General features: G+C 43.6%; 1 protein-coding gene and 1 pseudogene across 9 annotated transcripts in view; one reads left to right on the forward strand and one right to left on the reverse strand.

Annotated features, from left to right (window-relative positions):
* Positions 1–21,258, reverse strand: part of GOLGA1 (golgin A1) — a 57,063-nt gene that overhangs the window by 5,098 nt on the left and 30,707 nt on the right. For all 9 annotated transcript variants that reach the window (XM_023730726.1, XM_023730724.1, XM_023730727.1 and 6 more), the window contains 7 exons: positions 16,423–16,518; positions 14,295–14,444; positions 13,134–13,229; positions 6,321–6,410; positions 5,391–5,493; positions 5,150–5,286; positions 4,554–4,697 (listed from right to left, as the gene is read on the reverse strand). In XM_023730726.1, the coding sequence (XP_023586494.1) occupies positions 4,554–4,697; positions 5,150–5,286; positions 5,391–5,493; positions 6,321–6,410; positions 13,134–13,229; positions 14,295–14,444; positions 16,423–16,518 (816 nt within the window). The remainder of the gene's footprint in view (positions 1–4,553; positions 4,698–5,149; positions 5,287–5,390; positions 5,494–6,320; positions 6,411–13,133; positions 13,230–14,294; positions 14,445–16,422; positions 16,519–21,258) is intronic.
* On the forward strand, positions 7,974–10,666 carry LOC111820447 (ubiquitin-conjugating enzyme E2 variant 1 pseudogene; annotated as a pseudogene).

Below are 21,258 nucleotides of genomic sequence, written 5' to 3' on the forward strand. Positions count from 1 at the left end.
CTCAACCCATGGGCTCAGTCATCAGGACTGTGTCCAGTTCTTGCCACCATAAAACAGTATAGCGATAGGCATCTCTGTATCATATATTTTGTCCTTCAGAATTACATGTGTGCTCTGATCCTAAAATAGACAGCTCAGGTCAAAATTTATGGTTCTCATCATCACCACTGCTCTTGTGAAATACCATAATTTACAATGCTTACTTTGAACAGTGTAAAAAATTCATGGTTTTTCTGCATAACACCACCAATATGGGGTTTTATATCTTTTATTTATTTTTAATTAATGAGTTTCTTAGTATTATGAGCCTTAAGTGTAATTTATTACACACTGTATTAGTCATTAGAAATACTGAACTCGATTCTCCCAATTAGAAAAATTACTGTATAATCACAGCAATACAGGAAAAAAATTGTAATTTTCTCCAAAGTCTCACAACTGTAACATATCAAAAAAAATTTTTTTCCTGTGTGTTTTTTAGTCTGTGTTCATATTCTTACACTGAGTAGGTAGAATTTTGAATAGTTTTTCATTTATCAGTTTTTACAGCTTTCTACAGTTTTCCTAACTATAACTTTTAATAACAGTAACTCTAGGGGGATGCACTACATTTTTGTTTTTAATAGTATTTTATTGTGTTTTAAGTGAAAGTTTACACAGCAAATTAGGTTCCCCTTTAACGATTTTTATACAGATTGTTCTGTGCCATTGGTTACAACTTTTATAATGTGTCAGCATGCTCATTATTTCCATTTGTTCTGTTTCCATTGATCTAGCTTCCCTTCCCCTCTTTGCTGTCTCTTCTTTGCTTTGGGGTAACTGTTGACCTATTGGTCTCAGACAGTTAATTGTTTAAGGGAGCACATTACTCGTGGGTGATACTGTTTATTTTATAAGCCAATCTATTATTAGGCTGAAAGGTGACCTACAGAAATAGCTTCAATTCCAAGTTCAAAGGGTATCCTAAGGTGATAGTCTTAGTTAGGGGTTCCTCTAGTCTCTATCAGTGCAGGAGGTCTGGCCGTTTTTATGAATTTTTTTGTTCTATATTTTTATCCCATTCTATCTGGGACCTCTATTGTGTCCCTGGTCAGAATGGTCTATATTGGTAGCTGGGCACAATCTAGTTCTTCTGGTCTCAGGTTTGAAGAGGTTGTGGTTCGCGTGGGCTATTAGTCCTGTGGACTAGTTTCTTCTTTCAGCGTTTGATTTCCTTCATTCTCTTTTGCTCCATATGAGTAGAAACCAATAGCTGTATCTTAGATGGCCGCTCGAAAGCTTTTAAGACCCCAGACACTACTCACCACAGTATGATGCAGAACATTATCTTTGTGAACTATGTTGTGCCAACTGACTAAGATGTCCCCCAAGACTATGGTCCCAAGCTTTGGACCCAGTAAACCAATCCCGGGAGTTGTCTGGATATGTCTAGGAAGCCTCTGTAACTGTGCCCCCTATGTGATTTGCTATATATGTGGATATATATGCAGCACAGACAAATGTGTATATACATATGCCTACAGATACTACACATGCACGTGCATTTACTCACATATGCCTTCCTATACACAGGATGCACCACATTTTATTGTAATGTGAGCTTCCAGTTTTTAAACAACACTCTGATAAGCTTTGTTTCCTCAAGAGGTGTCTTCACTGTCTCTTGAGGAATGAGATTGCTGGGTCAGAGGACCAGGACACTTTTTATAGCTCCTGTTAAACATTCACATATAAAATTCAAACTACCTCCAACACACCCACTTTTATAAAATGGTACCTAGTTGTTTCAATTTGTATTTAGTTGGGTTTTTTGCTCATTCATTAATTCATACAACAAATATTGACCGAGTCCCTACTATGTGCCAGACATTCTCCTAGAGACTGGGAAAACAGCAATAAACAAAAACACAATATATCTGCCCTCATGAGGGAAAAAAGTCAATAAACATAGCATATCAGAAGGTATTAAGAGCTATGAAGAAAAAAAGACATCAAAGTAAGAGAGGTAGGAAGTTCTGGTGGTGAGGGTAGGTATTGGCAGGGGTAATGGGAGAGAACCTTCCAGACAGAAGGCTCCACAAGTGCAAAGACCCAGAGGTGGGAAGATGCTTGATATATTCACAGAAAGACAAGGCCAGTGTGGCTGAGAGGAAGTGATGGGGATGGTAGAAGGGGATGAAGTGAAACGGGTGATAAGGAGGCCTGATCATGCAGGGCTTTCCAGGCCACTAAGGACTCTGGCTTTTATTGAGCTAGGAAGTCCTCAGACGCTGGAGCAGAGGAGTGATGGGGATACCAGTCAGAAGGCTAACACTGTACCATACTCCAGAGAAGAGATGATGGTCACCTGGGCTACGGAGTAGCACTGGTGGTGAAGAGAAGCAGCTGATTCTGTGTACAGTTTGAGGGTAGAGGCAAAGGGATTTGCTGATGGTTTGGATGTTGGTTGTCAAAGAAAGAAGGGGGTTGAGGATGACTCCAAGGTTTTTGTCATTTACTGAGATGGGAAAGATAGCAGGAGTAGCAGGGAAGCATGGTGAATCTGATGTTTGATTTTGGATGTTTTACGTTTGAGATGCCTTTTAGACGTTCAGATGTAGACATTAGGATGTAGAGTTCCGGGAACGGAGACATGCATGCGGGAGACAGCAGCAGAAGGTTCTGGGTAAGATCACCAAGGCAGTGCATGTGACTGACAGAAGAGGTCCAAGCTCTGGACCACTAGTGTTTGTAGATAGGGAGAGGAGACTGAACCATCAGAGGAGATGGAGAAGAGCAGGCAAGACGAAAGCAAGGATGGAGAGACGCTGTCTGTCTAATGCTAGTGATAGGTCTGATTAGAAGGAAATGTAAGAATTTATCTTTGGATTTAGCAGTGTGGATGTCACTAATGAGCTTGATGAGAGTTTTTTGTTGTGCAGTGGTAGGCATAAAGCCTGACTGGACTGGATTTGAGAGAGAATAAGAGAAGTGGTAACAGAGACAGCAAATACAGAAAGTTTTGCTATGGAGGAAAGCTGAGAAATATGGCAGTAGCTAGAGAGGGACTGGGGTCCAGAGTGCTTTTATAAGATGATTTACATTAAGCACACTTGTAAGTGGATGCAATGACCCAGGAGAGAGAGAAAAATGATGATGTAGGCCAGAGAGGAGGAGTGGCAAGGGATGTAATGCATGGGAGAAGGGCTGTGCAGACAGTTCACCACAGTAACAGGGAGGCAGGCAGGGTCTCCAGGCCCAACGGTGCTGGAGTATGTCGAAATGCTTCTGTTTCTATTTCCTCAGTGAACTAGAATGCAGGGTTATCAGCAGAAGAGTGGGAATAGAAAAGGAGAGATTGGGGGTTGAGGAGAGAAGAGAAGGTAGAAATGAAGTTATGATCAAGAGGAGTGGAGTGTAAAGGCCTAAATGTGGCAGGATTGCTGGGTGGCACTGGGGCTACCTGGAGGACAGTAGTTCTGAATCTCAAAGGAGACCAGCCAGTGTGACTGTTTATTCTGCAGCAACATTTGACTCCATGGCTGCAGGTGCAAAGGAGGCAAGAGCTGGGGCTTTGCCAGTACAGGATGAGGGAAGGTGGAGAGGTCACAGAACTGAGTGTCAATAAGGCAGTGATTTTGACGATGGGCTGTGGAATCAGCTAGTAAAGAAAGGAGTAAAAATGTAAGGTCAGTGAGGACAGAGAAAGAAGTGATGGTCGGTCCTGGTTGAGCGTTTATATGAAATTAAAAAACAGGCAAAACTTAAACTTCAGTGTTGAGAGATGCAAGCTGAAGTGGTAAAACTAGAGAGAAAATTCAGGGGGTCATTTCCTTAAACATTAGGACAGGGGTTACTGACAGGGACTATGAAGACATGAGGTGGCTGCTGGGATGCTGCCGACATTCTGATTCCTGTCCAAGGGGGTGGTTATACATGTGTTTGCCTTTTGATCGTTCACTGAGCCATACATTGTTTTGTGCACTTTTCCATATATGTATTTCATAATAAGAGGGTAAGTGAGAGTAAGAGAGTGAGAGTAAGAGGGTGAGAAAGGATGAATATGAACTTTTTTCCTTTTCTAAAGATCTGAAAGAATTATATACACACACAATTTGGGGGCAGAATTTCAGGCCAAAACCATAACTAGCCAGCACACTAAACTTTACTTTAAAAATCAGAATTACATGAGACCCGGCATTTATGTGCAGAGGCCTGGCAGGGTGGGCAGAATCATGACGTTTATTAAACCTCTACCAACTACCAGAACTTGTACAGGACAGTTAACAAACACCTTCATATTATCCTGCTCACAGCTGCTCAGGCTCTCTGACTCTGGACACCATCCCAACTGGGCTTGGGGAGCGGCAGAGACAGGGAGCGTGAAAGGAAGACCACGCAGGAGGTAAACAGGAGTAAAATCAGGAAGAAGTCTTTTTGATGAAAGGGGTAATGTCTTCCTCAAGAGGTGCCCAGGGCAACAGCCAAGCCCTCTAAGAAGGGACTGAATTAGTTTACGCACAAGGGCAGGGGAAGGGTGGAGATACAAACAGCCAGGCAAAGAATCTCCTCACCTTGTTTTTCTCTATCAGCTGCTGCTCCAAGTCCTGTTTTTCCTTCTGTAGCTGCCCTAGATCCATGGTCCCGACCTCACCATTTGGTGTTCCCTCCGCAGCTGAAAGCTGGAACACGGGGGCCTTCATGGCCTTCAAGGTGACCTATAGGGTGGTGGCAGCAAGTTGAGGAGCCATGACAGATAATGCTCAAGCTAAGCCACAGGCACATGGAGAAGGGGGGCCAGACTCTTCCAAACATGTGGACTACGTGCTCCAATGGAAAGTTAGCCAGAAACCAAATTTAAAATGCAGAGAAGATCCTGTTCAGTGCCTTCCAGAGGAACAATCAGCTGTCCATGCAACATGTCTTTGCTAGGAAGGAAAGAGTTTTACATCTGAACATTAACAGGTGGTGCCATATACTGTAGGCTCATGAACCCTTATAAGCTCCTACCAGATGAGCACCCTCACCTTAAAGAAAAGAAGCTGAGGGGAAAGTGACTTGCCCAAGTGACCTGCCCACCAGAGCTCTTCCCAAGTTATAGCTGCATCACACATTGCCGACCTGCCACAGGGCCCAGCAGCACAGATGGGATTACGTGAGGCTCGCTCACCGGCTCCTGCTCCTGGTCAGGCAGTCTCTGCAGGTCCTCCGGTGCAGCAGCTGCCCCGGGCTCCTCTGCCCTCAGACTCCTCAGGGCCTCCAGCTCACTCTGCAGCTGGTGCATCTGCAGCAGGGCACACTCATGACCTAGGCCAGGCAGAGGGCAGGGGTGCACAGTAAGCCGACCCCACATGGCCCATGACTGGGCCAGGTCTCAGGGCAGGAAAAGGCGAGCATGCTTGGCTCCTCACCTTTCTTCAGCTGGAGAATCTCCTGCTCTTTCTGGAAAACCATTTCAGTTTTTTCCTGTAGACCCTGCTCCTTCTCATCTATTACTGCTGTCAGGTTAGCAGCCTTGGGGAGAGAAAAACCAACATGAGGGGAGGTTAGCAGCAGTAACCCCATCCCCCAAAGGAATCTCCAGTTTTTCCACTACCTATTAATCCCTCCTTTAAGCCTATAGCCTAGAACATACCCCAAGCTAACCCCTGCTCCTATAAACATGCATAAATCAATTCTCCTTGACTGGGGGCCCCGCACAGGGGCATTTGCCTCTCACTGCTTCTCTGCCCTGCAGTGGGCCACCCACAGATGCAGCCGTTCTGCACAGCCTTCCAACAAGCTGTCATAACCATACTTCCATTTCCTGAGTGTCTGTGTCATGCCCAGCACTGGCGGGCATTTGACATATATTACCTCATTATAATATCCTGAAAGATGTGATTATCCTAGAGTCCTTCTCAGAGGTGACTCTGAAGACTTAAAACAGGCCTCAGAGACAATAACTAGATCTGGGGCCTGACGCTGAATCTGTCTCCAAAGTGAGCTCCCACACTTCCTGCTAACAGCTTAATCCAAAGTGTCTGGGCAGCTTTACTGTGGCCTCTGGGCCTGTGGGCAGTGATGGAGCACCTCACACAATTAAAGCCCAGAAGGTAGCTGGGTATGGACTTTTTTCCAGGTGATGTTTATATCTAACAATAACTGATCATCCAATCAGAAAAGGGCATCCCCTGGGGTGAGGGTTTTGTATAACATTTCTCCCACCTTCCTGGGCTCCACAGGGGAATCACATAGCTGACAGCATTCCCTACAACTGTGTCCACCCCCTAACGTGGACAGGTGAGACCTCTCTGCTACCCCCCAAGCAGGGAGGTAGGCTAGTCCTGCCTTGGACCTACCTGTTGCTGCAACTCTTCCCTTTGTTTCCGCACCTCCTCCAGGGCTTGAGCCATCGCCACGCTCACAATTTCTCTTTGGTTCCATTCTTCCTGCAATCCAGAAAACAGGTAGGAGATTGAGCCCAAAAACTCAGTTCACATTTTCTTAGCTGCACACTTTCACATGAAGCCTAGCGGAGGGAGTACTGCCTTCCAGGGTCGAACAAACATTCTTCCTGCTTCTTGAAGTTCCCAGGCTGCCCTCTCACTGCAATGCCTTCTGTATCCTTCTGATAACTGTCCTGGTGGACAACCCACTGAGCTCTCTGGAAATGGGCACACCACTGAGGGTCGTTTGTCCCATGAGCAAGCACACCAGCCAGTGCTCAGGCCAAGGCTAGCAGAGTGGGGGCCCAGAACTTGAAGAGCTGGTCTACTGAATCAACACAGAAGAAGACAGACTCTCAAGCCAACATGAATGGGCTGGTGGACAGAAGCAATCCAGTTACAGAAGCAATAATAAGCAATTACTGAATGCTTAATAGGGCAAAATGTCACAGACTCATCAAAAGTATCCCACTTTACGGGAGAGAAAACTGAGGCTCTGAGAGAAAACTGAGGCTCTGAGAGATTAAGCAGTTTGCCCAAGGTCCTAGAGCTAGTAAGTGGCATCGACAAATTCAAAGCCAGTATCTGTCTGAGCTACAGCCAGAGCCTTTGGATACTAGGTTCTACCACCCAGAATACTTTCTACCATGAGCAGGGCTGCCCCCCAGCCTTCTCCAGAGCATGGGGAATATCCCCCCCAAAACAACCTACACACCAGACCTCTTCTCTGATACTGCTGCCCATGCTTGCCAATCAACCCCCAGAAGAACAATATGATTTTTTAGGTGCCTGGATACTGGTCAGGGAGATGTCCTGAAGAAAATATGAGGTGGACGTCTACCCAGAGTCTCCTCTCCTTTTTTTGGTTAAGAGTCATCATTCCTGATCCCCGTTCTCACCCCTCAATTCCACACGGTTCTGGTAGGGCTGCCAATCGTGATACCCCAACTATGGCTATGGGAATAAGCACATGATTTAGGCCTGCCTAATCACAGTATGGAGCCCTGGTGGTGCTCTGGTTAAGCATCTGGCTGCTAACCAAAAGGCTGGCAGTCTGAATTCACCAGCCACTCCCTGGAAACCCTATCGGGTAGTTCTACTCTGTCCTATAGTTGCTATGAGTCGGAATCGACTCAATGGCAACGGGTTTAATCATAGTACCTCATCCTCTTGGCCAAAGCAATTTGTCCAAAACGTGGCTTTGGTTACCAAGATAGACCAGTCAGAATCCTCCTTTACATCAGAATCCTTTTTCATATAGTGAAGCTGAGTGGGGAGAAGCCTCTTTCCTCTTGGGTCACTAAGCTGGGATGTTACAAGCTTGGAGCTGCTGTGGCAACGTCCACCCAATCTGGAGGAGGCAGTGTCAAGCAGAAGGGAATGAGAACGTCACAGAGAAAAGCAAGGATAAGAGTTGGGAGACTGACAGGGCAAGAAACAGACTGATGCAGAAACAGAACAGATCTGATGGGGCCCCCTGGCTCTAGTACAGTCCACTGATCCAGTACAAGCTGGGTTAATGGAGAGAGACATCAGCTCATTACCAGCAGCATCTTGGCTCCTACCCTGGAATTGTCAAGAATTGACTTTAGACAGCAGCTTTGGCTCTTGAAGATCTACAGGTCAGCTTTGCTTCTTCTTATTTGGAGGAGTAAAAGTGCCTTGCAATTTCCGACTGTTGGAAGACCTCGAAGAGGGCCAGAAAGGAATAGGAGATGGCACAGTTAGCTGAGGTCTGGAAGATGATGAAGACATGACACTTACAAGATGGACAGGGATAATAATTGGGCCTCCAAGAACAAGTTATGAAAACCAGCTATACAGCCTTAAAATAGAATGTGGACCTAAATACTGAGAAGCACCCCGCTTTGTAAGATTTGTAACAAAAATTAATATGAATGGAGTTAACAGTTCTAATAGAGTGGTGGACCCAAGCGGCATATCAGTGCTAGCAAAATGGCAGAATTCATACAGCATCAAAGTCCTGCAAGAGTTTCAGCAACTAATGATGTCTTAAGAAAATACGAAACTCCCCAACCACCTAAAGTACAGTGTTACAACAATTAATCAAAAAGAAAAACCGCAGGCCCATCCCTTCCCCCCATTCGATTTAAGTAGTCTTCATTTTCCACAGTAGTACATTTTCTAGATATGTCTTATAGACCTCAAAGTACTGGAAAGGAAGCTCCCATTCAAAGGCAATTTATTTTAAGATACTGTAAACGATACTAATTTTTTATCCATTTGAAATATGTAAGTTATGCTATTAAAAAAAATTGACTTTATTTATTTGAGTCCACCTGTAGTGGACAAGGAACATTTGGTGTCTGAACTCAAGAGGCTGAGGACAGGACCTTGGAATACTCTAGACAATGCTCCTCATCATCAAGGTTCTCCCAACTACCTTCTACTCCCAAACCCAGGTTTAGGGAGTGGTTCTATTCATACAAGAGAAGGAGCAAGAGGTCCCGGGCTCAGATGAACTACGACACCCTGACCCTACATGCCCAGGTGGGGAGGATGACAGGAATGCCATGCCTTCTTGGAAGCCTTTTCTGAGGAAGTTCAGAAAAGATACTTTTGACTGCTGGACATCTAAGACAGGAGACCATGAGTCAGAAGGCAGGAAGTCAGGCCAGGACAGGAAGCAGAGACTCAAATCACCTTCATGCTAGGGAACTGCGCCTGGTACTTTTCATCTGTGGTTGTGCTTGACCCTCAGAGTAATACTCGGAGGTCAAGGATTATCATCTTCAGTTTAGAGAAAAGAAAAGCGATTCCCTACAGATAACCAGCTTGTTGGGGCAAGGCTGGGACATGGAGCTGAAGTCTGTGTGGCTCTAACGTCTTTGCTAGCCACAGAGTCACAAAAAAGCCAGGGATGTGGAGTTCCGTCTACTGGCAAAGCTCAGATTTGCTGCAGCAGAAACCCACAGCCCGCACTATACAGGAACCACCAGGCTACCTATGGGCAGCAGCTCTGAGAGGGGCTCAGAGAATAGCCACTTTGAAAAACATGGATAATAGCCATTCTAAGTATGCGTGCATCTAATGACAGTGCTTTTTCATAATACAGGAAGCAAAGATGGACAGAAATAAAGGGAGGAACAGACAAATCCACTGTCGTAGTTTAAGATTTAGCACAATCATCTCAGTAATTGATGGACCAAGTAGACAAAAAAATCAGAAAATATATACAAGATTTGAACAATACTATCAACTACTTGACCTAAGTAACATTTAGGTCAATTTTTACTCTGCTGCTGTTAGTTGGAGTATTTCTACTTTAACAGCAGCAGAATATATATATTCTTTTCAAGTGCACTGAAATATTCACCAAGATAGAACATAAGTTGGCCATATCCTTCAGAGTTATTATCTGACCAAAATTGTATTAAACTAGAAATCCAAGATATCCAGAAAATCCCGTTTAAAAATAAACCACATTTCTAAACAGCTTGTGTGTGCTGGTTTTAAAAGTTACTGCCTCTCAGTCCCACACCCATCCTTTTACATTCGGCTTTCTGCTCATCTGGCTGGCTCTATAGTAATCTCTGCCACGAGGGGGTACTCCAGGGAGACTGCAAGGCAAGAAACCAAACGAAACCAAACCTGTAGCCACCAAGTCGATTTCTGACTCACAGGACCCTATAGGACAGATTAGAACTGCCCCGTAGGGTTTCCAAGGCTGTAATCTTTATGGAAACTACTGCCACAACTTTATCCCTGACTGCCACAACTTTCTCCTGTGGAGCAGCTGGTGAGTTCGAACCAACGACCTTTTGGTTAACAGCCAAGCACTTAAGCACTGCGCCACCAGGGCTCCTTTCAAAGGCAAGAGGAAGGAGAAATAGACTTGCTCCTTCTGTCTGCTTCCTGTTTCAGTGAGCATTATTCCAGCAATGCTTTCTTGCCCTGGCAGCAGCAATTTCTTCCTGAAGCAGCAGCTGTATCCACTTTACAGTTTCTCCAACACGTACAGCAGAACCCATTTATTGCTCCCTCCCGCAGAACACACACCAGCACCAAGTGTGGAATGTCTCCTCCTCAGAGGTCTGAGTATCAGCTCCCTGCGCCCCTCCTCTTAATTTCTAAGTTTAATAATTCCAACCTTTTCACTTTGTTTCCTTAGTCCTAGAGCTGGAAACTGCTTTCTGCAGTTTTTACCTCTGTGATATCTTTTTACCATTTTAGCACCTGGTTAAAAACATTAATTAGTTAAAAATTCTATATATTCACCTTGTTCAAATAACCGGTGTGGTTTCTATCTCCTGACTAGACCATGAGTGACACACTATCAGTCAAAGAAGAAATCATAAGAAAATTATAAAAATATTTTGAACTGAATGATAATGAAAATACAACATACTACAATTTAAGCAATGCTTAGAGGGAATTTTATAGCTTTAAATGCCTATATTGGGAATGAAGGTGTAAAATCAATGATCTAAATATCCATCTTAAGAAGCTAGAAAAAAAGCAGCAAATTAAACCCAAAGGAGGTAAAAGAAAACAAGAAAATCAGAGTCAAAAGTAAGCACTTTGAAAAGCCTGGATAAATTCCTTCCACGTGCTTGCTCACTGTACAAATGTGAACCATGTGGTCCTCATAACCACCCTCTGAGGTAGAGACTACAGTCCTCCCTTTTATAGATGAGCATACTGTACCTCAGAGAGGAGCAGTGACTTGCCCAAGGTCACAGAGCAGACACATGGCCCAGCCAGCTGCTGCATGTAAGGCTAGCCCCTCCACTCTCATCTGCTTAAGTACTCTGCCCTCCTCTCTGCACCATCAACTCCACATCTGATTTCTTCACATCCTCACCAACACCTGTTGTTTTCTTTCTTTTTTGATCATAGCCATCCTACTGGGGGTGAAGTGGTATCTCATTGTGGTTTTAATTTTAGAATTACTCTTGATATATCACCTCAAACCTCTTCATCTCACTATTCATTCAGTTAGCCCAGTGGTTCTCAGCTGGGGGCAATTTTGCCCCCCTAAGGGTTATTTGGCCAGTCTGAAGACATTTTTGGTTGTTGCAAGTGGGGTTGTTACTGATGTCTAGTGGGTAGAAGCCAAGATGCAGCTAAACATCCTACAGTGCACAGCAAAACACGCTACCCTGCCAACAAAGAATTATCTGGCCCCAAATGTTAATAGTGCTGAGGCTGAGAAACCTCGAGTTACATAAACCAAACCTAGGAGTCATCTCCAATTCCTTTTTCACTCATTCCTTTCATTTTAATCAATCGCAAGTCCTAAAGGCTTCATATCTACAATATACCCTCAATCTGAATACTGCTTCCCACTAACATGCTAGACAGTCACTTGTAGCCTAGATTACTAAAATCTCCTAAAAGGTCTTTCTGCATCTGTCCTTACCTCCCTTATAGAACATTCTCCACATGGAGGCAGAGCAATCTTTAAAACTTACCACATCACGTCTTGCTTCCTCTTTATCATCTTCTCCCAGTTCACTAAGCTTCAATTACACTGGGCTTTGTGCTGTTCTTTGAAAAAACCAAGTTCTTTTCTGCCTCAGAGCCTTTATATTTGTTGTTTCTTTTGTCTAGCATATCCTTCCCCAAATATTCACATTGCTGGCTCCTTCTAATTATTCATATCTTTTGCTCAAATGTCACCAAGGCCTTCCCTAAGCTCTGTATTTAGAAGAGCCCTCTTCTCCCCTCCCCACTCTCTTTTACCCTGCATTATTTTCTTCATAGCGTTTATCACCATTTTGTCACTTGTTTACTGTCTCTTAATTATAAACTCCACAGGGTAGAAACTTTGTTTCGTTCACTGACATATACCTAGAACCTACAGCAGTGCCTGGTACTTACAGGTACTCAAATTGTTGAAGGAATAAATGAAAAACTATCTGACTCCAAAGTACATGCTTCCTACAATGCAGCCACGACTGCATTAATACCTAAGTAACTTACCAGATAATATAACTGAAAGCCTACTAGGTACAGGTACTCAGCTATGGATGTTCTAGGTGTGATCTCAGAGAAGATCTCCAGCAAAGAGCCCACAAGATCTTCGTGTCATTATCTAACAGTCCCAAGCTGGACAAGTACAGCAATGACCCACCATCCAAGGGCTGCTATGAAAGGGGTCAGGGAAGACTGGAGGTCTGTAGGAAAGTGGCAGAATCTCTCTCTCCTCTGCATCCCATTATGTCCAGGGGAAGAACCAGGCAGCACTTGATTAAAACTCCAAGTTCTCAGAAGAGTAAGGGTAACAAATTAAGTAACAGGTTGTTACTTCATTTCTGTACCTGGTCCCTGATACAAACAAACAAACAAACAAAGGTTCTCATGACCTTCTAAGGCCTTGCTTTACTAGTCTTGGAAAAATCACCAAGAGTGGTACTCTGACAGCATCACTTTAAGGCAGCTGTTGTTGATGACAGAGAGGAAGGGTTGGGCCTCTCTTGTGGAATGGAGAGAGCTTGGACTTGGAAGTCAGACAGACCAGTTTCACTTCTAACTAGCTATGTGAACCTGGACAAATTATATATACTCAGAATCTCAATGACATTAATTACAAAATGGACAGAATTCTTACTACTGTTCTGAGCCACTGAGAGGATTAATCATGTGACAATTTCTAGCAAATGCCTAGGAGAACTATTGAACAAATGCTAGGGCCACTCCAAATACACGTGGTGAATGAAAGATATGAACACTTTTGTGAAACTACTTCAATTAGACAAATACCTTTAGCTTCTTTAGTTCAAGCTGGTGATGTTGTAAGGAACGTTCACATTCATTCCTACTTTCTTTAAGGGCTGTATTTTCTTGCTCCAGCTCTCTCTGCAAATTCAGAAGAATATACACATATATAAATAAAAGGTCTTAAATACCACATATCCCCTGGGCACAGTCCTATCTCTTTGACATTCTACTTTTGAAACACCTTTCATTTTTTTGTCATGGCAGGGGTAGGAGATGAGAATGGAGTGGGGGTGAGAAAGACAGAACCACCTGAAAAACTCATCAGGAGAAAGAGGCACATAATTCTCAGGACTGTGGAAGAGTGTGAGGGGACCATGGGAAAGGAGAGGCCATTAGGGAGGAAAAACAAATTTTAGACAGGAAGAAGCTGAGTGGGATGGTCAGAAATCACCAGGAAGTCCCTGTAGGGCCCAAGGAAAAAGAAAACCCATCTGTTATATCAGGAGTCTTTTTTTATATTTGGTCTCATGAGTAGGTGTCTTGTTGGAAAGATAAAAACTGCTCTATAAAGTCATTCCCTAGTTCAGAGAAGGAGCTGCTTTTCCTGTCAAACTACATGGCAGACTGTTATAGACTGTGTCCCCCAAAAATGTGTGTCAACTTAGCTAGGCCATGATTCCCAGTATTGTGTGACTGTCCACCATTTTGTCATCTGATGTGACTTTCCTATGTGTTGTAAATCATACCTCTGTGATGTTAATGAGGTAGGATTAGAGGCAGTTATGTTAATAAGGTAGGACTCAATCTACAAGATTAGAGTATATCTTGAGTCAATCTCTTTTGAGATATAAAAGAGAGAAGCGAGCAGAGAGACTGGGGGACCTCATACCAACAAGCAAGAAGAACCAGGAGTGTGCATCCTTTGGACCCAGGGTCCCTATGCTGTACAACTTCTAGACCAGGGGAATATTTATGACAAGGATCTTCCCCCAGAGCTGACAAAGAGAGAAAGCCTTCCCCTTGAGCTGGCACCCTGAATTTGAATTTCTAGCCTCCTAAACTGTGAGAGAATAAATTTCTGTCTGCTGAAACCATCCATTTGTGATACTTCTGTTGTAGCAGCACTAGATAACTAAGACACACACCTAGCTCTGACTGAACCAGGTGCTTCTGTGCTCAGCCTCATCCTTGTACCTTACTCACCATCTTGTGCTTTGTGGCTGTCTTGTCAGCTGCCTGCGCTTTCTCCAGGGCAGCAATCTGGGCCTCCACTGCGTGGACGCGCTCCTTGCACTGCTGCTGCACAGTGATGGCCTGCTGCTGTGCGCATCTGCTTTCCTCGTTTGCACTGGACTGCAGGGATACCAGGGGACAATTATTCATGCAGACAATGGTTTTCAGAGGGGGGCCATCTTCTGGTCCTAGGTGACCCCAAGATGGATAAATGTCCAACTGAAGCAACCTTTCTCCCTACCTGCAGGCTCTGCCTGTTGCTCTGGAACCTGGCCTGGCCAGGAGGTGGAGTCTGTGATTACTCTTGGTGTCATGCCCTCCATCCTCAGGGTATCTAGGGATAGTCCTGGGTACCATCCTGTCCTAAGACATAGCCCTCCCTCACTCCATTCAGTGTTGCCCTCTATGGGTGAAGCTTCTCCTTGGAGAGGCGTATAAAACAGTGGTTAAGAACAAGGGCTTTGATACAGAAAGATGTGGGTTTAGACATTCACTGGCTTTGAGACCACAGGCTAGGGACCCAATTCTTCTGAACCTACTTCTTCTAAAGAATGAGGATAATAGTACACACCTCTTACATCAGCTGCAAAGATTAAATGAAAACATGTGCAAAGCACTTAGCACAGTGCCTGGGACATGGCAACCATGCAATACATGTTAGCTGTTTTTATTTCTCCAGTTTCTAACTTAACATCCCCACCTGGGCTGTGATGACTGGCCAAGCCCTTGACATCCTCTCCCCAGAGCCTGGACTATTCCCCATGCCCTTGGTTGCAAGCAGGGGTTTGACTCCTCATGGATCTACCACCTCTAACAGCGCCAGAACTGGACTGGGACCTAAGGCCACGTGTCAGGTGGGAGTTAGCCAGCTACTCCACCTCTCTGGGTAACTCGGACCTTCCAGCAGGGCAGGAGTTCCTCTGCCTGCTGCTTCCCACCTGCTCCCATGCAGCACAACAACTGATTCTAAGGTCAGGTCCAGATACCATTTCAGAAGCTGGGAGTGAGTGTGGGACATCTACAACGGTATAAAGGGAAAAAGCATCAAGCTCCTTGGAAACCCTACGGGGCAGTTCTACTCTATCCTATAGGGTCACTACGAGTCAGAATCGACTTAACAGCAACAGGTTTTTTTTTTTTTTTTTTGGTTTATATCCATACAATGGAATATTATTCAGCCATAAAAATGAATGAGGGTACTGTTACATGCTACGACATTGGATGAACCTTGAAAACACTAGAACACTATGCTAACTGAAAGAAGCTGGTCACAAAAGACCACATATTATATGATTCCATTTGTATGAAATATCCAGAATAGGTAAATCCATAGACACAGAACGTAGATTACTGGTTTTCTAGGGCTGGGGGCAGGGGTTGAGGGTAAAAGGGGAATTAATGCTAATGGGTACAAGGTTTCTTTTTGGGGTGTGAAAACGCTCAAAAATTGATTGTGGTGATTGTTGCACAACTTTTGATTATACTAAAAGCCATTAAATTGTATACTTTAAATGGGTGAATTGTATGACATGTAAATTATATCTCAATAAAGATACATGTGTATGTGTGTATATATATATATATATGAAAGATTCAGAAAAATCCTTTAGGGAGATACACCCCTGATAAAATTCTGTTAAGAGAGCTGCTGGTTCCTGCTAAGTTGACAAATTAGCCTGAGCTGCTGGCTCCCTCCCACAAAATCAACCCTGAAACAGTAACAAGTAAAATGGAAACATGAATTCAAAAAATGTAATGACAAAGAAAGCCCATGAAAAACCAATGTGTAAGTTAGAGACAGACAGCTATAGGCTCTAGTGGAGGGCAGCCAGAGGCAGCAGCAAGAGGGTGGGTTGAAGGAAAGCTTTGATCTCGGCTCTTGTTTCTCCCCAGCTTGTCCTGGGACAGTCATTTCTGTCCCTTCACCACAGCAATCCTAAGCCACCAGTGTGCAGTATCTGCAGGGTGACACCAGAGTAGCAGGAAGCCCTACTTGTGAAGGGAGCTGTTGAAAATACGAGAGGACTGACCAATCATCCTGAGTTATCTCTCCTCCACATCCTCCCCTTACAACACAGCAGCTACGAGAAGCACTTACAAGCGCCTGAATCTGAGCCTCCTGAGAAGCCACGACTTCACTGCTGTGCTTCAACTTCTCCTCAGAAGCCTGCAGGGTCTGCTCTAGTTCTTTCACCTGAAGGGGAAACAGAGGCATTCTTTCTGTTCAAAACAAGCTGAAGAGTAGAAACAAATGACTTAAAAAATCAAATCAATTTAAATCATAAACATTACAGAAAAAATTAAAATTCGAAGATACTCCTAAGTCTACTATTATACAATACTAGCATTCTAATGTATCTCTTTTTATGATTTTTTTTACAAGTCTGTATATACTTTAAGTGAAACTATATAAAATTTAGTATTTTTTCCCATTCTTAAGTTTTCTTCTATGCGTCTATGTAGTCTTTAGATCTGTTTTTTTTCTGGGGCGGGGGGGTGGCCTGTAGATTATTTCTTCTATAATTCTATTATTTCTACATAATTTTCTGAACCACCTGCCTACTGTGCTGGCACTTAGGTTGTTTTCTATTTTTTTCCCAACTATAATTTTTATGCAGCCGTTAATATCTTCATGCAAAATCTTTTTTTATTTTTATGTTTATTGTACTTTAGATGAAGGTTTACAGAACAAATAGTTTCTCATTAAACAGTACACATATTGTTTTATGACACTGGTTAACAACCCCACGACATGTCAACACTCTCCCTTCTTGACCTTGGAGGACCTTTTTTTTGGTGAAAATATACACAGCCAAAGTTACACCATTTCAAAAGTTTCTACATGTACAATTCAGTGGCACTGATTACATTCTTCCAGTTGTGCTGCTATTCTCACTATCATTTTCCAAATTATTCCATCACCACTATCTTCAACTCACTTCATGCAAAATCTTTTGACCTGGTTTGAATCATTTCCTCAGGACAGATTCCTGAAAGTGGGACTACTAGGTCAAACAGAATATCCATCATTATGGCTTATGATACAAACTTAGGTTTTACTCATTCTACACATATTGAGCAAGTCTGACGATGAACCTGATACTACACTAGGACATGAAGCTAGAGCAGTGAACAGGACAGAGACAGCCCTGTCCTCAAGGAAGTCAGTGTCTAGTACTGACTAGACTTGGCTCTCCAAGATGGCATATTCCTCTCACTCAAACTATCTTTGCCAATTTCTCTTATAAAGGCCTCTTGCTTACTGAATAAGATTTGACTTGGGGATCTTTACTGCCTAAACATGAGCACAGGGAAAGTTGTAGCTTGGTGAAGAAGAGGTAGGTATCCAATGAGAGAAGGAGATTTTTAAGTTTCATGGTTCCTCACATACATTCATTCACATGTACAATTTAACAAAAACAACTTTACGAGAACAATGCTATCTCCGTAGAGAACAGTAATGTTACTTATCTATGACCATAAATTTTATTAGTGGTACAGCCAGGACTAAAATCTAGCCTGTTTAAACTACTGGGTTTAGAAAAATATCCACCAAATTTCCAATTTAAACGTACCGCTTAAGAAAGATGCAAATTCTCAAAAGGTTAAACACAGAGTTACCATATGACCCAGCAATTCTACTGCTGGGTATATACCTAAAAGAAATGAAAATACACATCCACACAAAAACCTTGCACACGAATGTTCAGAGTGGCATTATAAATAATAAACAAAAAGTGACAACAATCCAAATGTCCATCAAGTGATGAATGGATAAATAAAATGTGGTATGGTGGCAGAGTGGTTAAGAGTTCAGCTGCTAACCAAAAGGTCACCTGTTCAAATCCACCAGGTGCTCCTTGGAAACCCTATGGGGCAGTTCCATTCTATCCTATAGGGTCACTATGAGTCAGAATCGACTTGACGGCAACGGGTTTCGTTTTTCGTTTTTGTTTTTTTTTATATCCATACAATGGAATATTATACAGCCATAAAAATGAATGAGGGTACTGTTACATGCTACGACTTTGGATGAACCTTGAAAACACTAGAACACTATGCTAACTGAAAGAAGCTGGTCACAAAAGACCACATACTATATGATTTCATCTATATGAAATATCCAGAATAGGTACATCCATAGACACAGAATGTAGATTACTGGTTTTCTAGGGCTGGGGACAGGGGTTGGGGGTAAAAGGGGAATTAATGCTAATCGGTACAAGGTTTCTTTTTGGGGTGTGAAAACGTTCAAAAATTGATTGTGGTGATTGTTGCACAACTTTTGATTATACTAAAAGCCATTAAATTGTATACTTTAAATGGGTGAATTGTATGACATGTAAATTATATCTCAATAAAGATACATGTGTATGTGTGTATATATATATATATATGAAAGATTCAGAAAAATCCTTTAGGGAGATACACCCCTGATAAAATTCTGTTAAGAGAGCTGCTGGTTCCTGCCAAGTTGACAAAGTAGCCTGAGCTGCTGGCTCCCTCCCACAAAATCAACCCTGAAATAGTAACAGAAGTAAAATGGAAACATGAATTCAAAAAATGTAACGACAAAGAAAGCCCATGAAAAACCAGTGTGTAAGTGAGAGAAAGACAGCTATAGGCTCTAGTGGAGGGCAGCCAGAGGCAGCAGCAAGAGGGTGGGTTGAAGGAAAGCTTTGATCTCGGCTCTTGTTTCTCCCCAGCTTGTCCTGGGACAGTCATTTCTGTCCCTTCACCACAGCAATCCTAAGCCACCAGTGTGCAGTATCTACAGGGTGACATCCTCCCCTCCCAAACATCAGGTTTGGTGGAATACAATGTGGGAAACCACTTCCTCCCAGTGCTCCGAATGCTCTTTAAAGATGAAATTCTGATCAAAGAAGTTGGCTAGTGCAGTGGCAGCAAATGGGAATGATCTCAAGAGCTTCTTTGGTGCCCAGGACTCTAGCCAGCACTCACCTCTCCCTTCTTTTGAAACTCACCTAAACTGATAAAGATTAGGGTCTGGTTGTTAGCTCTTTCCCAGTTTGTACTACCAGACAGAGTACTCATACACTCAGGGAACATGAGCTCAGAGGCTAATCAGAGGAGTACAGAAAAGATAAGATATGGAACAACACATACCATCATAAATAGAATTACTGAAACGGGAAAAAATTTAAATAAGTAAGCACAATAAATATTTTTAAGAGATAAGGGAAAATCTTAGAAATACAAAACAAGAAAAAAAAAAGTGGAAACATTAGGTATTAAAAATGTTTAAGTACTGGGGGGCTAGGCCAAGATGGCGGAGTAGTCAGATGTTTCTGGTGGTCCCTCTTACAACAAAGACCCGAAAAAAACAAGTGAATCGATTACATATGACAATCTAGGAGCTCTGAACATTAAAGGCAAAGTTGAGGAATAGGACTGAGTGCAGGGGGAGGGAGAGGCGGTTCAGAAACAGTGAGGAGTTGCCAGACCTGACCTGGAGGGAGCTGGTGCCCTGTGGGCCCAAATGGCTGGTGTGCATGGTGAGGTGGGCAGTGGCATACAGGACACGTATTCCACATCAGGACAGACCAAGCGGCAGAGAGTCTACTCAGGCCTCCAGGGCCAGTGAAAAGTGGCACTCAATTGGCAAAAGATAAGTACATGCGTTTAACCTACCACGCAGATCAAAAAACACCCCGTTTGGGAAGAACCTCTCTCCAATTTACCTGCTCCCTCCCTGCTCTGCACTAGATCCCAGGCTGGCTTCAGCGAATGCCGCTTCCCCTGGGCTGGACCTAGGACCCACCAGGTGCCCTGAGCCATTCTCCCAGCCTTGGAGACAGAACAAATTAACAAACAGGTAAAAATAATCTGCCAGCTCCCCTAAGCCGGGAACTCAGGGCAGGCACAGCTCCTCTGCCTAAGCACAGGCATAAGGAGCCCACAGGCTTTGAATGCCTTTCATCCCTGCATAAACCTGTGTGGGCCCATTTCAACAGCGTAGGCCCTCATTAGCAACAGTACAACAGGGTATATACCTGAAGCCTAACTTCACCATATCAGCTATAAAGTGGAGTGGCAGGTTCGTGACATCTGGTACCACTCTGCCCATTGAGCAGGGACCTCACCTAACCACATCAGGGGCCTGAGGACTGGTGGCTCCACTCATGCCACCTACCCACCTGTGACAAGGGTCCAAGAATAAGTGGTGCCTCACAGTACTTACAGCCAACAGCACTGGGTGCCCATAGTCCAGCTGCAAAACCCAACCACCTACGCACTCTAGGGAACAGGACATGCTTTCCTCCCAGACACTCAGGGACAGCCGTCAGCCCCCTGCCTTGCTCAGCGCGTGACCCCCTACTACAGCTAGATACCTGTGCCTACTTCAGTCACCCCTGCATGTCTAGAACTGTAGGTGAGAGCCTGTACCACACACTTGGTGACTGACTATCTGGACACCTGAGCTGAATCCATACAAGAAAAATAAACAGATTCCTGGGCTCACATACTTAGTAACAGATTTAACCACCTGGTGACAGGATGTTAGAGCTTCAAAGGTGCCAATAATCAAACTAGCTCGCATGAGCAGCCTATTCGGGCATATCAAAACAAAACAAAACAAGAAGCTAGGACATGGTAAGTAAACATAAAATAAATAACTTATTGACGACAAGAGTCAATATCAAATCACATAAAGAGGCAGATCATGATGGCTTCAGCAAGCTCCCGAAACAAAGAATCAAGAAATCTTCTGGACGAAGAGAATTTTTTGGAATTGCCAGAGGTAGAATACAAAAAGATTAATATACAGAACTCTTCAAGAGATCAGGAAGGAGATCATTCAAAACACAGAACAAGCCAAGGAACACACAGACAAAGCAACAGAGGAACTTAAGAAGATTACAGACAGCACAATGACAAATTTAACAGGCTACAGGAATCCATAGAGACAGCA

This window comes from Trichechus manatus, unplaced genomic scaffold, assembly GCF_000243295.1.
Source record: "Trichechus manatus latirostris isolate Lorelei unplaced genomic scaffold, TriManLat1.0 scaffold00038, whole genome shotgun sequence".
Taxonomy (NCBI): Eukaryota; Metazoa; Chordata; class Mammalia; order Sirenia; family Trichechidae; genus Trichechus; species Trichechus manatus.